The following is a 17,175-nucleotide window of genomic DNA, read 5'->3' on the forward strand; positions in this document are numbered from 1 at the left end:
CCATAGGAGGGTTAATATTAAATATATTTCCAAAAAATGATTAAAATATTTCAAGTGTACAACCGACCATCGAAAAATCAATTAATAAAGAAATGTGGCAAAGAAATGTATGATGCAGACTCAAAGCACAAGCGAATCATGTTTAATGAAAAAGAGAGAAGCATAATTATTTTTTTCCCTTCTTTTCTCTAAAAGATGCATCTATTCCATGCTAGACTTTTAATAACCAGTGCTGAATTATGGAGTATAAAGCTACCACAAAATATCTCTTGTTTGTCGGCATATATTTTTCTGGGCTGGGTGAAAATATTGATTTTACGATTCTTTTTTTTTCTCCCCAATTTGGAATGCCCAATTCCCAATGTGCTCCAAGTCCTCGTGGTGGCGTAGTGACTTGCCTCAATCCGGGTGGTGGAGGATGAATCTCAGTTGCCTCCACGTCTGAGACCGTCAATCCACGCATCTTATAACGTGGCTTGTTGAGCGCGTTACCGCGGAGACATAGTGTGTGTGGAGGCTTCACGCTATTCTCTGCGGCATCCACGCACAACTCACCACACGCCCCACCGAGAGCGAGAACCACATTATAGCGACCACGAGGAGGTTACCCCATGTGACTCTACCCTCCCTAGCAACCGGGCCAATTTGGTTGCTTAGGAGACCTGACTGGAGTCACTCAGCACGCCCTGGATTCGGCATAATTTTTTCAAGTAAAAAGAAAGTGTGTAATTCTGAAAAATTACTGTGATAAACCCTTTAATCTTTGGTTTCACTGAAAAATTTGCGCAACAAATCCAGCTTGTAGAAATAACATTTTCATTCCAGGACAACTAAAAGGGACTTTCGTTCTGCAAAACAATTATTAGTTCGTTTTCGGTTTTCGTTTTGGTTCCTTGAACCTTTTCTAGTCCCTGGTGACAACTGCAGTCTACAATTAAATTTACTCCTGAAAAATTAATTCAAATGAATTCTCATTCAATCTGCGTAATGTGTATGAAACTGAACTGAACAACTAGTTATAAATGCAGTGACATAATAAGAAGTATGTCTCAATTGTGTCCACATTCTGATTAAAAAATGGTACATATAGTACCACGGATGGTTTGACATCACTCACGACAAAACAACACTGGTTCTCACATGTAACTGAATGCAACATGCCAGTTCGAATAAGCTGGTGGGAGATTTGAAAGCAGTAGTGGATATTATCAGTGAATAACAACTTAAATTTGGGTCTGTTCTTCACACAAAGCTGTTGTATGGCTTCAGAACTACCTTTAATGTACTTTTATTCTACTTCTATGGTGATTTAATGGTTCGCTTATGGTGTTTTTTGTTCTTTTAGAGTTGATGGATGTAGTCACTATTAATTGTTGTTGTATGGAAAAGAGCTGCGTGAAGATTCTTACATTTTCTCGACATATTTTGTTTGACATATAGTTGAATAAACAGCATACAGGTTTGAAAGACATTATAGCAGAATTTAATTCTGTCTTCATGAGAATGCAAAAATAAAAGAAAACAAAGTACAGTAATTCTATCAATGCACTTTTTTCAAAAAGCGGGGCTACGTTTGGAATAGCAGACCATCGATACACGGCAGAAACAGTAGGAGTAATAAGCTAGTATGCTATTTTAAATTAAGCCTGATTTGTTTGGTAAAGGTTTAGGTGAGTGTTTGTACCTGTGTTGTTGAGACCAAACAGCAGCGGACAGGAAATGGCAAACGAAAGGAACCAGACGACAGCGATCATCAGCGCGACTCTTCTCCTGGAGCTGTATCGCGTGTAATATAGTAACGGCATCGCCACAGCCGTGTACCTGCTCGTCAACACACATGTGTATTTAAATGAATGTGCAACACATGCTGGTGTTTCAGTAACATGCAACAGCGCTTTTTAATTATGGGGGCAAACAAAAACATTTTTTTTTGGATTATGCTACAGTGAAATTTAATGACAAAACCGATCACACAAGGAGAGTCACAGGCTATGTTCGGAATGAAATACTACATTAATACTTACTGAATGCAGTATATACTATAGTAACACTCTACAGAGTACTATTTTTGCCCACTACTACATTTCAAACAGAAGTGTGCTGTCACATGATGACCTTATCACATTGCATGTGAGTGGCATCCAGTTATCATCCTGGTTATTTTGCATTTCTAATTTAACCCTTTAAGGTCTGAAGGTGTTTTTAAAGATTTCCTGTTTTTAAGTGGAATCCCCAAACCTAAAGGCTTGGTATCATTTTAAAGAAAACTCACCTGTCGATGCTGATGGCACATAAGTTGAGGATGCTGGCGGTACACATCATCACATCGAGGGTGAGCAGGATGTCACAATGGATTCGACTGAACCTCCATTCACCCACAACCTGACAGAAACACACCAATTAAACGTTTGACTATCAGCATAAATCTGGTTCTCTTTGCAGCTTATTCTAGCCAAGAATCGCCACTCATACAGGAAGAGATGGCCTGATGTTTAGTTGATTCTATAATTATCGAGACGAACATCACAAAGGCTGGAACTATATCAGTATATCCGGTCTTACAACCATAAGACAACAATCAAATGTGCTGTTGCTTAACACAGAATATAGTGGTTTAGTTTGTAGTCTTGAAATCCCAGAAAATAATTGGCATTTTTGAAACATGTGTTCCCAAAGCAATTCTGAATTGTGGTTTTCGATTTATCAGTAAAATAAGGCATGTGGTTAACAGTAGGATACAGCGGTACTAAATGTTTGGAGATGGTAGATAATAATTTTTAAATACCACATAGTTTTTAGTACGGGAAGCAAACTTTGGGACTTTGTCAAGACTATCACGTACACTGTGGTGAGCAGGGCGGAGCTGAGTGGCATCTGGGCAGAGCGAGACCGGGAAGATAAGTGGCGAATGACTTTGACCTGCGTGCCACACCGGTCTCACGTTCCAGCGAGGGGCGGCGGTAGTACAAAAGGAGAAGAGATAGCGGCAGACGGGAGAGAGAGATGCGTGAAGCTGTTTGTGTTTGTGTGTTGAGCTGAAAAGCCAACAGAGTTTATGTGTAGTGAAGCTGAATAACGCCTTATTGTGTGCGACTGAAAAGTGAAACAATAAACGTCTACGTGTTTTGTCAAGCCGGCCCCAGTATCCTCCTTTCCACGAACTGTTTTAATTAAAATTATTTAAGAGATATAACCATATATATATATATTGTACATCTATGAATTCAAATCTATGAAACTTACATTTCTTACATCTCACACACTCTTTTGTCTCTCACTGGGACTGCACACACACATACACACACACAAACAAACACATACAGACACACATACAGACACACACACACACACACACACACACAAACAAACACATACAGACACACACACATACACATACACACACACAAACAAACACATACAGACACACATACAGACACACACACACACACACACACACAAACAAACACATACAGACACACACACATACACAAACAAACACATAAAGACACACACACAGACACACACACACACACATACACACACACAAACAAACACATACAGACACACATACAGACACACACACACACACACACACACAAACAAACACATACAGACACACACACATACACAAACAAACACATAAAGACACACACACAGACACACACACACACACACAAACACATACAGTCACACACACACAAACACATACAGTCACACACACACACACACACATACAGACACACACACACACACAAACACATACAGTCACACACACACACACACACACACAAACACATGCAGACACAAACACACACACACACAAACACATACAGTCACACACACACACAAACACATACAGACACACACACACACGCGCACACACACACAAACACATACAGACACACACACGCACAAACACACACACACAAACACATACAGACTCACACACACACACAAACACATACAGTCACACACACACAAACACATACAGACACACACACACACACAAACACATACAGTCACACACACACAAACACATACAGTCACACACACACACACACACACAAAAACACATAAAGTCACACACACACACAAACACACAGTCACATACACACACACACAAACACATACAGACACACACACACACACACACACACAAACACATACAGACACACACACACACACACACACACACAAACACATACAGTCACACACACACACACACACACACACACAAAAACACATAAAGTCACACACACACACAAACACATACAGTCACATACACACACACACACACAAACACATACAGACACACACACACAAACACAGACAAACACACACACACACACGCACACACACACACAAACACATACAGACACGCACAAACACACACACAAACACATACAGACACAGACACACACACACACACACAAACACATAGTCACACACAAACACATACAGACACAGACACACACACACACACACACACAAACACATACAGTCACACACACACACAAACACAGACAAACACACACACATACGCACACACACACACACAAACACATACAGACACACACAAACACACACACAAACACATACAGACACTCACACACACAAACACATACAGACATGCACAAACACACACACAAACACATACAGACACTCACACACACAAACACATACAGACACACACAAACACACACACACACATAAACACATACAAACACATACACACACACACACACACACACACACAAACACATACAGTCACATACACACACACATACACACAAACACATACAGTCACACACACAAACACATACAGACACACACACACACACAAACACATACAGTCACATACACACACACACACACACACACACATATTCCTGTACAAAACAGACATTGAAGATGTAACAAACATAACAAATGAACTAAATCAAAGGTATTACTGTCTAAAGGGGGTGTGATGAGGTCAAAAGTTCATGCACACATTAATCTAAATAGGGCTTGAAAGAGGAAGTTGTTCATATTTTTACTCTGCAGTCATCTGATGCAGAACCAGCTTACAGCAAACTCACACATCAACATTCAACACTTCATGAGAGTAAATAGAGTATATTTAGCATAAAAACACAGTAAAGAAGTATTAATGTTGTACAGTTGTTTTGATGAAGTTTAGTTGAAAATGAATATGTTGCTTTCATAACTTTTGACAACCGAGTTGTATTGAGCAGTTATGAGTAACAGGAAATTCATTTAAATTACTAGTAATTCTCACATTAGATGTTCATATAAATTGTATATTATGTTCTACTTAGATAAAATTTCACAGAACTGTTGATAAAAAAGATGTCTTCACATGTATCACACTGGTTTAGCTGTAGTTAATGTATATTTTGAAATGTCAAAGAATTTCTACATTTAATAATTTCTAAATAAATGGCATATTAATTAATAACTTTTATATTTGTCAGTTAACATGCCAAAAATATCAATCTTTTTACATGTATGAATAGTTAAGAACCTATTAATGACTTAGTTGAGACAATCATCACAACGTTTCTGAGGGCGGCAACACATTTAAACGAATTATGCAAACGAGGCTGCAGCTGCACAGATCTGAAGTGGACAATGCGACCCTGATGAAAGGAAACGCAGCTCTGCACAGTTTCCAAAGCAAATCTGAGGTTATTTTAATCATTAATTGAGGATCTTTCAGAACGCGTCCAAGTTGGCAAGAACAAATTACCCTTCAAAGTTTATTAATACACATTCTAAAAGACCTAAGATTTTATTTTCAACTATAAATTTGGCAATAAATCCAAGCTGTCATTATAATGTCGCTCCCTCTAGGGCGATCTGTGACAAATTCATAACTTTTTTTTCCAAGAGAAAATCAATACCATTCGCTCGTCTTTCACCAATACTCCATCGGATATTGTATTTAATTCAGTTACTGGTTCTACTGGTTTCAGCATGTCTCTCTCTCTGATCTTAGCGATGTGGTTAGTGATATGAGGAATTACTTCCATTCTAACAGACATTTTTGAACCTCTACAATCAGGTTTTACAGCCTATCATAGCACAGAATCCGCTTTGCTGAAAGTGTTTAATGATATTCTGTCAATGGTTGACCTTTACTGCTGCTTTTGATACAGTGGATCATAATATTCTCCTCACGAGATTGGTATAAAGAGCACAGCACTACAGTGATTTAAATCTTATCTCACAGATAGGGTGTTTTCTGTCACTATGGATAGTTTCTCTTCATCTGTAGCTCCTGTTCTCTGTGGGGTCCCACAGGGATCCATTCTGGGGCCAATTCTTTTTAATTTGAATATGCTCCCTCTTGGAAATATTATTAAGAGACATAATATCTTGCTTCATCTTTACGCTGATTCTGTTCAACCTCTCTTGGACTGTATTGAAGACATAAAAAAGTGGTTATTGAGTAACTTTCTCCAGCTAAACAATGATAAGACTGAAATGATTATTTTTTGGTTCTGCCGACTCTAGAAGCACTCTTACTAATAAGCTTGGCCAACACTTCCCCAATGTTAACTCACATGTAAGGAATCTTGGTGTCATTATAGATTCTGACTTGGGCTTAGACAGACAGATAAATGATCAGTTACGAATGATTGCTAAATTGAAATCAGCTTTATCTTTTCAAGACCTGGAGACTGTGATTCATGCCTTGATCACCTCTCGACTGGATTACTGTAATTCCCTTTATGGTCTTCCTCAGTCCTTTCTTTTCCGTCTTCAATTGGTTCAAAATGCTGCGGCCAGATTTTTGACATCATCTGGAAAATTTGATCATATTACCCCAATCCTGGCCTGGTTTTTAAAGCTCTTAATGACCAGGCCCCGTCATATATTAGGGATTTAATACAGGCTTAAAACGCACTTGTATACTCTAGCGTTTTGCAGTATCAATTGAGATTGTCTTTATTGTATGTATTTTAATGTATTTGTTTTATTTTACTGTATTGTAGATTTTTCTGTTCAGCACTTCAGTCAGCTTTGCTGTGTTTGAGTGTGCTCTAGAAATACATTTAACTTACTTACTTACTTACAATATAGTTTTAGATGAAAACCATCGGGTTATGAATGATTTATAAGCTTGAATTGCACCGGATCAAAATTGACCCGCCAATGCACAAGGTGTTTGCATATTCTGAACGTAACAGGAGGGTTAATAAGCCGACAGCATGTGTGGTCATGTAAACGCATTAAACGACTTTCCGTTATCGGAGTAAGGTCATAAACGGTTTAAGAAATAAACCTATGTATTTTTGTCCATTACTTGATGATTTTGTGTTGCATGTAAACACCTTTACCGGTGTTCTTACTGGCTTATCTAATGTCCGGCTTCACGGTTTGACGTCAAAAGCATAGAGTAACATAATTATGTCATATCTCATGTAAACACGGTTCTCTTACTTTGTCAGATAAAGCAAGAGACAAAAAAAAAAAAAAAAAACGAGTTTTGGGCGGCCTGGGTAGCTCAGTGGTAAAATACGCTGGCTACCACCCCTGGAGTTCGCTAGTTTGAATCCCAGGGCGTGCTGAGTGACTTCAGCCAGGTCTCGTAAGCAACCAAATTGGCCCGGTTGCTAGGGAGGGTAGAGTCACATGGGGTAACCTCCTCGTGGTCGCCATAATGTGGTTTGTTCTCGGTGGGGCGCGTGGTGAATTGAGCGTGGTTGCCGCGGTGGATGGTGTGAAGCCTCCACACGCGCTATGTCTCCGTGGCGACGCACTCAACAAGCCATGTGATAAGATGCGTGGGTTGGCTGTCTCAGACGCGGAGGCAACTGGGATTCGTCCTCCGCCACCCGGACTGAGGCGAATCACTATGCGACCACGAGGACTTAGAGCGCATTGGGAATTGGGCATTCCAAATTTGGGAGAAAAAGGGGAAAAATCCCCCCCCCCAAAAAATAAATAAATAAAAAATAAAATGATTTTTGGGAGTTATCAGCATATTGGTGTCTCATTGTTTTTAAGTGTGCTCACATTGACTGATCAAATCACAATGGTTATTTTGAATACACTTTATCTTAATTTGTTACTCAAAAAAGCATCTTACTGACTCCAAAGTAGTTGCATAAGTTAAAAAAACGTGGTCCTTTAACTATTGCCCCTATATCACTATAACCCTGAGTGTTAGGTAAATAGATTTTCATCAAAACAACCGTCTGTTATTATAACGCTCCATCAATATTCAATAAAAAGTCATGGTTTTTTTTTTCAATCTTGATACACTTTGCAAACAGAAAATGTTTTCCTTAAGGGGGGCCTTTAGCCCTAATTGTACCCTACTTGAAGAGCCTTTCACGTTTGTTCTACAGTATAGATACAGTCAGACACCAAATGTGAATTTTAAACCCGCTGTGTTTCTAAAAATGTAAGTTGCTAGCAATTTTCTCAAAAGGATTACAACTACTGCAAGAACATGAGTTTATGTGCTTGATGCATTAGCGATTATAGTCCTTATTTAGCAACTTTTTAAAAAACAGCTTCAAAGTTCTCGTTTGTGGTATGACTACGTGTAATATATGTTGTAGAACACCTTGTAAAAGTCTCTTCAAGTCATGGACGTTCTGATGCAGCGTCTCAAGTTTTTGGGAGAGCGACCTCTACTGACCTCCAGGTAAACGCCCCAGGGCATCACCAGTGTCGCCAACAGCATGTCTGACACAGCCAGAGATACAATGAGGTAATTGGTGGTGGTCTGAAGAGCTTTCTCTCGTGACACGGCCATGCACACCAGCACGTTACCAAACACTACGCAAAAGATCAGCAGCACCAACAAAACAGCGTAGAAGTTATACGGCTGAGAGGAGGGAGCAGGAGACACGGAGCAGTTTGACTGCGGAAGAAACGGAGACAGGGATGATGGGAGGGCGGAGTACGTGATGAAGGACAGAGATGATGACGAATAAGGGGTCGGGTTCGTGCTGGGGCCGGTGTCTTCCGTCACATTGAGAAGAGGCATCATGAAGCTACTCCGAGCACACAGACCTGAAAAGACACAGTTAAAACACTTTCTATGAAGCCCATATTTATAATGCATTAGTAAAGTATCACAATACACCTTATAATATGTTATAACTTCTCACAAATAATTGTAACCACAATTATAATACATCATAATACTTACCTATTCATAGTTATAGCTTTGAGTATAATGCATTATATCGGCATATCGGTTATAAACGTGAAAAAGCCAATATGAAAACCAATGGTTTATTGATTTTATTGTTATTTCTTGTTTTTCTTTTTGATTTCTCCCCAGTTTGGAATGGCCAATTCCCAATGTGCTCTAAGCCCTCGTGGTGGCGTAGTGACTCGCCTCAACCCGGGTGGCGGAGGACGAATCTCAGTTGCCTCTGCGTTGGAGACGTCAATCCGTGCATCTTATCACGTGACTTGTTGAGCGCGTTACCACGTGTGGAGGCTTCACGCTATTCTCCGCAGCATCCACGCACAATTCACCACGTGCCCCACCGAGAGCGAGAACCACATTATAATGACCACGAGGAGGTTACCCCATGTGACTCTACCCTACCTAGCAACCGGGCCAATTTGGTTGCTTAGGAGACCTGGCTGGAGTCACTCAGCACGCCCTGGATTTGAACTCGTGACTCCAGGTGTGGTAGTCAGCGTCAATACTCGCTGAGATACCCAGACCCCTATTGTTATTTGTTAAAAAAATAAAAAAATAAGCAGTGAAATTATTGTGTTTTAAATGATTTAAAAACGCTTTTGTCCACCAAATCAAAGTCATTGGGTGAAACCAACATGTAGGTTTATGTTGACAATAAAAACCATAAAACAGAGCGGACACCTTTAGACCCTCAAGACTGAGCGTGAAATTGTAAAAAACATCTGATATTTATTTTGACATTTTTATGAAAAGACACATTTTATTCAAGTCATGCGGAGTAACCCTGAGAAAACTTCTTGATGACTCAAAAATTCATAATATTTATAAAAAATATATTTCTTTACCTTGAAAAATGTGTTTGAAAACGTTGTTTATGCTCTCATGTATTCAAGCTGCAAATAAAGTATTATAATACTTTTTACTTGATGGTTACGCCACGTGACAATTTTAAAGTTTAAATGCTATAAAGGTTTTAAAAAAATGTATGAAGCCAAATTGGGTGCAAAGATAACATTTCTGAGAATCTGACATGTGTTTTAAACTAGATTTCTCATTTTAACACCCTGGACAACCTTATTTGTACTTATGTAACCCATAAGTATTAGTGTGTAATCAGAGTGACCACTGATTTTTCACATCAACACCTTATCAATGAACCATTAGAGAAATCTTTTTAAAGGTCCATTTGATCCATTTCGTTATGAATAGATTGGACAGAGCAGTGTGGAGATAATATGTTTACAGATCTAGTTAATTGTACAGTTGAATCAGTATAATATGATATGTTTTTGAACTAACTGCTTAAAAGTATGTCCTTACAAATCCTTTGGTATTTTAATTGAACAGCTAAATTGTATGTGATTAAATCACTGGCAAATAAACAACTTTCTTTTAGAATATGTGACCTTACTTACAGTATATCTATTAAAGCATCAAAAATGCCAAGGATTGATTGTAATTACCCTTACATCTTTTTTCCAGCATAAACATTCAAAAACACAAATGCATATTCAGGCATTCAGCTTCTCATAACTTGCCATTTCGAAGGCACTTCAGTGAGATTGGCGTCCAGTGTAGCCACTAATTGCTTGCGCTGAGGTGCCGCTGAGTGCTTTGCTCAAGGACACAATGCAATGCTAAAACTACACTGAGAAAGGCAAAGCTAACACTCCTAGACCGGCATGAATACAGCTACACTTTGGAGCATGTATATGTTTTTTTTTTTTTATTCGAGAGTCTTTTGAAACTATTGGATAAATGTAATGACTGCCTTGGAAATGCCTTTGCATATGATAAGCTTTTTCTTGCATTGTTCATCTTGCAGTACTCTAAAGACTTTCTGTTTAATAAAAACATCAATGTAATGAGTTTTCAACGTTAGTTGCATTCATATGCAGACTATATATTGTTTGATATTTCTGGACAGAAAATGCACAGTAAAAAACAAGATGTGGGCTAATTTAAAAATAATAATAATAATAATATATGCATAGCTTACATCTTGTTTTTTACAGGATGTGTTTTCTGTCCAAACAAAAACAAAACAAAAACAAAAGACAAGATGTTGGCTAAATATATATATATATAAAGCCCAAACCATTAAACTAATTTTTCACACAGTTTATAAACAGGAAAAGCAATTTGCAAGACTCTGCTACGTTCCATTGTTCCGTTCCAACGAAGCGTCGACACATTAACAACTGCATTTAAAACGCACTGGGGAGGAGAAAGACATTCGTGTCTGTGCTAATGACGTTTTAATGATGACTTGAGAGTGGCATGTCAAATCGTTAACTCATTAATGCACGCAGTAATGCACTTTAGCACTAAAGTAAACCTGTTGCATCGACCATGTGTAATATTGTGAGCATTTTCCTGTGTTGCTGCCTACATGCATGTAGAGTCAGATCTTTATATGGAACACTGAACAGATCATAGTAAAAAATAAACCGGGTCTCATAGAATCACGTTACTATATTTTTGCAAAATGATTTTTGTGTGGTTCAATGTACGTATTGCTGCAGTTTACTGGTGAAATGAACACTAGAGGCGCTACAACAATCACTTTCACACAAATCACGAGTACACAAAAAAAATTGCTCTTTGGCTGAACTTGATTTAATTGTGGACAGTGGATCAACATGTTTGAAATGAGTTTTCTTCACATAAAAGTACTAAGTAATCTCAACTCAAACACATTGAGTAGAAAGAACCTAGTTGAATTGAGTAAACCCAACAAAATTAGACAAATCACTGTAACTCAAATAAACCTCCTTTCTTTCATTATGTACTAACTAGTGAAAGTGAATGTTAGCATGCTAAATACAGGCTGGTTTGAAGCATTACAGAGTGTAGTTTAGTAACTATGTTCTGGTTATCACAGCATTTGCTCAACGAAGCCTGCCCAGTTACACAAATAGTATTCATGTAGTCCCAACTCAAATAGATTAAGTAAACAACCATTTAACAAATTTAACTGGATAGAAAGCAGTGAAATCAAGTTGTGATAAACTGTTCTAGAGTTGTGTTGCTTTAGTTCATTTTAGTAAATTGAACAAGCAGCAAAAATCCTTTTTTTAATATGTGAAACGGCAGATTATCAGTTCATAAACACTCACTTTTCACCCTGTTCCTCACGCAATGCAATCTTATGACATCTGAACACTTTTACTATAGTGCACGACTTGTTTGAACAGTCGCATTACATAATCAACTACGTTTACAAGCTTGTTAAAGTGTGATCAAATTGTGCGGTAGCTCAACTGATAGAGCGTTGCACTTGTGATGCATTTACCTCAAAACCGCATCTGTTCGGGAGAACATTTAACTCGCTTTTAGCGCCACACAGTGGACATTTCACCTGTCGAGATGCCCGCGTAATATCATTTTGCAAAAATGTATGCCATTCACTTAACTTTCTTGAGATCAGGCTGTTAAAAATGGTCTTTGACAGGTTTCTCAAATTGTATGGGAGAGCCCATGAGCAGAGTTTATAAAATGTTCAAATATGCATAATATGCGATCCTGTGAATGAAATGTTCATATAACTTGTATAGTCAAAAGTCCATAGAGGAACACTAAAGTGTGCAGTGTTCAGGCGAATTCCATTTTAATCTTGTCCTGTTAACAGACACAATCATCGCAACGTTTCTGAGGGCAGCAACACATTTAAACGAATTATGCAAACGAGGCTGCAGCTGCACAGAGCTGAAGTGGACAATGCAACCCTGATGAAAGGAAACGCAGCTCTGCACAGTTTCCAAAGCAAATCTGAGGTTATTTTAATCATTCCATCTGTTAATCAGGATTTAGTCAAGACGATACACATTGATGATGATTTCTGCATCTGTATATAATCTATGCACTGATGAATCATCTCTTGTTACAGACTTTCAATCACTGATTACTGATGAGTTAATTATAGACTATATGTGATAATTAAGCATTTGCTAATGAACGTACACACTCCAGAATTTGTTAATAGTGTTATAATAGCTCGTGCAATTTGATTCTGTAATCAAATAATTGCCTCATAATCTAAAAATCACCTCTATCTCCTAAAAATGTCCAAGAGATCATTTTAATGACTTGTTACAGTTGCACTCAATCTCATAGACTTAAAAGCAGAAGCAGTATACAGTAGCAGATTTAGGCATGGGCGACATGTGCAGTTGCCCAGGGTGGCATCTTGCGGGGGGGCGGCACGAGGCACCCACACAGACCACCCCCCCAAATCCCCCCCCCCACCCCCGGGCAACAACTTTGGGGGCGTGTTGAAGAGGGTTTCCCACAGGGCACCATACAAGCAAGAACCGGCACTGTATATATATATATATATATATATATAAAATATACGAGTTGGCTAAAGGGGCGGTCACACTACACTTCTCACTATTCACTCACATTCGAACGTGGGAGACCGGAACGCAACCTCATGCAAAGGAATTTCGTACGACACGGCGCACCAAAGTTCAAGCTTGGTGAACTCTAAACTGTGAATTTGTACGTCGAGAGGACATGTGACCAAAAGAAGACCTCTTGGCTCAATACAAAGAATACATATTTTAAAGCTGCATGTTTTATTATTGCGGGAAAGTGAGTAGACAATATATTTGTATATTATTTGTTATTTGTGATGTATTATTTACTAACACCAGAAGTCCTCCTGCGTCTGTTGCGTTGTACGGAAAATATTTGCATGCTCACACTACACTTCCATTCAAATGCATACGAATGCAGGAGACTGGAAACGCAAGCTCATGCGAAGACATTTCGTACAACGCTGCATACCAAAGTTTACATTTGGTGAACTCTGAACTGCGAATCTGCATGATGAGAGGACACGTGACCAATAGAAGATTGAAAAGTCACAAGAAACTTTGAAACGAATGCTCAGTTCAAATGATATTTCAAAGCTGTTTGTTGTAGCTGGAAAGAGTATATTTGTAACTTTTTTATTATAGTATTTTTTTGTTATCTATGAAGTGTTATTTTCTAAAACCAGATGCTCTCCGGCGTGACATCATATCCTGGTCCGTTGCGTTGTCTGAAAAAAATGTGCGTGCTCAAAGCCTAGTGTGACCGCACCTTAAATCATATTAAATTGTACTAGTAAGTTCGTATTAATTCGTATAAATTCTAGACGTGCAAATACCCGAATGTGTAATGCGGAAGGAAGCGAAAGTTCCACATGTCAGATGTTGTGTGCATGCTTACTAATTTTATGCCTTTTTAAAGAGTCTGTAAGGATGAATTGAAGCGTAAAGAGTACGCTTTGTACGATGGAACAAAGTAATGTTGCGTTTTAGAAGGAGACGAGGGAGAGTCACCTGATTGACTTTTGCAAAAGTCGTACAAATCTGTACGATCCAGCGCATACAGTATGATTTCATTCGATTTAGCCAACTCGTACGAATCTGTACGATTTCTCAGTGAGAGTGTGTTGAATTTTTTTCTATCATTAACAGTTAATTTTAAGTAGAAAATTAACTTCAGACTTCACAAACAAGAAGTTACCAAACATAATCAACAATAAAAATGGTTTTAATCAACTTGCAAACTAATTATTCAAGCCCAGTGCATGCTGAGAACACCAGCTTCTAAAAGTGAAGTAAAATTTACTTATTTTACTTACCTGTTAAATTGACTCAAATAACCAAATTTTTATGACAAGGTTTTCTACTTTAGTATTGATACATGATGACACATTGTAAAGATAGCCAACAAACAATCATAAATTATGTTTACTTATAAGGGGCCTGGGTAGCTCAAAGAGTAAAGACGCTGACTACCACCCCTGGAGTTCACGATCACAGAGCGTGCTGAGTGACTCCAGTCAAGTCTCCTAAGCAACCAAATTGGCCCGGTTGCTAGGGAGGGTAGAGTCACATGGGGTAACCTCCTCGTGGTCGCTATAATGTGGTTCTCGCTCTCAGTGGGGCGTGTGGTGAGTTGTGCATGGATGCTGCGGAGAATAGCGTGAAGCCTCCACACGCGTTAGGTCTCCACGATAACGCGCTCAACAAGCCATGTGATAACATGCGTGGATTGATGGTCTCAGACGCGGAGGCAACAGAGATTCATCCTAATCAATAACAAACTATATTTCACAGATCACAGCTCAAAGACAGCATGACCATGTAGACTCTACAATATCAGTAAGATAAGACCCTTCCTCTCTGAACATGCCACACAACTTCTTAAGTCACTTGTCATCTCTAGACTGGACTACTGTAATGCTCTCATTGCAGGCCTCCCTGCATGTGCAATTAGACCCCTGCAAATGATCCAGAATGCAGCAGCACGTCTGGTCTTTAATGAACCAAAGAGAGCACATGTTACACCACTCCTTGTCTATCTTCACTGGCTGCCGGTTGATGCACATATCAAATTCAAGGCTGTGATGCTGGCATACAGAACAGTCACTGGGTCTGCTCCAGCATACCTAAAATCATTTCTGCAGAGCTACGCGCCCACCAGAAGCCTGCGGTCGGCTAATGAGCGGCGCCTTGTTGTAACAACACAAAGAGGCACCAAAACACTTTCCTGGACTTTCAGCTTCATCGTACCACGTTGGTGGAACAACCTTCCCAACTCCATCCGTGAAGCTGACTCACTTTCTGTCTTCAAAAAATGGCTAAAAACACATCTTTTCATGAGCACTTAACCAGTCACAAAAAATAAATAAATAAATAATTATCTTGTTGCACTTTATTCCATTTTGAATGCTATTCTGATGCTAGTGAAACTTTGTAATATGGCACTTTTCATACCACTGTCTCCTTAAGATGATTCGTCTGCCAAATAAATAAATGTAAACGTAAATGTAAAGTGCTTAATCTTATTACTTCAATGTAGATCACAAAATGCATGACTGCTAAGAAACTGATTGGCGTGTTAAACAGTTTAGAGAAACTATCAAATGTTCAAATTCTATTTAAAAATACAACACAAAACATCTTGCCTCTTCAAATCTACCTTCATTATATATGCCAGTGTGGCTTTATTGTGTCCACTTGTGTATTTCACAGATACTTCACATCTATAAGGATATTTTAGTTTGATAGAATGTTTGAAAGCAAAATAAGCATTTCTGTATTTTGACTTTTGACTCAAACAGTTACTCAGATATAGCCCTTGTGACTTACAGTGCATTAGGTTATATTACATATATTATATGCCCAATAAATAAATGAATAATATCCTCAATGCATGAAGCAATCAAATGAAGCATAACACAGTAAGTGTAGCCTAATCTATGTAAAATACTGTAAAACTGTATGTGAAAAGTCACTTACTGTCATTTAGCTGGATCTTCCACGCGCATCTCTTATCACAAGTCCTACAATGGAACAGCAAAGATGACTTTCAGATGCATGCAGAACAGATAATGCAGTAATCCCTCCCGTCGCTCCTCCTTCTACTCATTATCGCATTTATTTCACTTTAACATTTATTATCGCTATTAACTGAATTCTGGGGGAAATAACTGTATCAAATAAAGCAGTTCAAGAGATTGCCATAATAACTCATTCTTGTAAGCGGGACCAAGCAGCTAAGATAAACTTTAAATGACAAAAAACACTAAGATATAAAATATATATATATATATATATATATATATATATATATATATATATATATATATATATATATATATATATATATATAATGTCTCCGAGTGTTAATTCTGATTGGATGAGGCACACGTGACCGCACATTCTATATTGATGCGTCACGTTCGTCTGAAACCGCGTACAGACAATTGTCGGAAGAATTGTTTATTTCGATTTGTGATATTAATAAATGTAACTCTTGAACACTGGTGCCTTTTTCATAATATTGCTGCTACTGCGATTTATTATATGATCTATATCACCCTGCTGAAAAGACCACACTGTAAAAAAGATTTTGTGGTGAGTAAATACAGCAGAAACCAGCTTACTTTACTTAAACATGTTAAAGCGTGAACTTAAAAATATTAAGTAAATTCTAAA

At 38.4% G+C, this 17,175-nt stretch overlaps 1 protein-coding gene across 1 annotated transcript in view; it reads right to left on the minus strand.

Annotated features, from left to right (window-relative positions):
* LOC127453658 (D(2) dopamine receptor-like) overlaps positions 1 to 16,514 on the minus strand; it is a 35,186-nt gene extending 18,672 nt beyond the window's left edge. Inside the window, exons 1-4 of the mRNA XM_051720221.1 lie at positions 16,477 to 16,514; positions 8,657 to 9,033; positions 2,273 to 2,382; positions 1,685 to 1,821 (exon numbers count right to left, since the gene is read on the minus strand). Coding sequence (XP_051576181.1) covers positions 1,685 to 1,821; positions 2,273 to 2,382; positions 8,657 to 9,010 — 601 coding nt within the window. The 5' untranslated portion in view covers positions 9,011 to 9,033; positions 16,477 to 16,514. The remainder of the gene's footprint in view (positions 1 to 1,684; positions 1,822 to 2,272; positions 2,383 to 8,656; positions 9,034 to 16,476) is intronic.
* Positions 16,515 to 17,175: the final 661 nt, after the last annotated feature.

Source organism: Myxocyprinus asiaticus, chromosome 16, assembly GCF_019703515.2.
Source record: "Myxocyprinus asiaticus isolate MX2 ecotype Aquarium Trade chromosome 16, UBuf_Myxa_2, whole genome shotgun sequence".
In the NCBI taxonomy this organism is placed as follows: Eukaryota; Metazoa; Chordata; class Actinopteri; order Cypriniformes; family Catostomidae; genus Myxocyprinus; species Myxocyprinus asiaticus.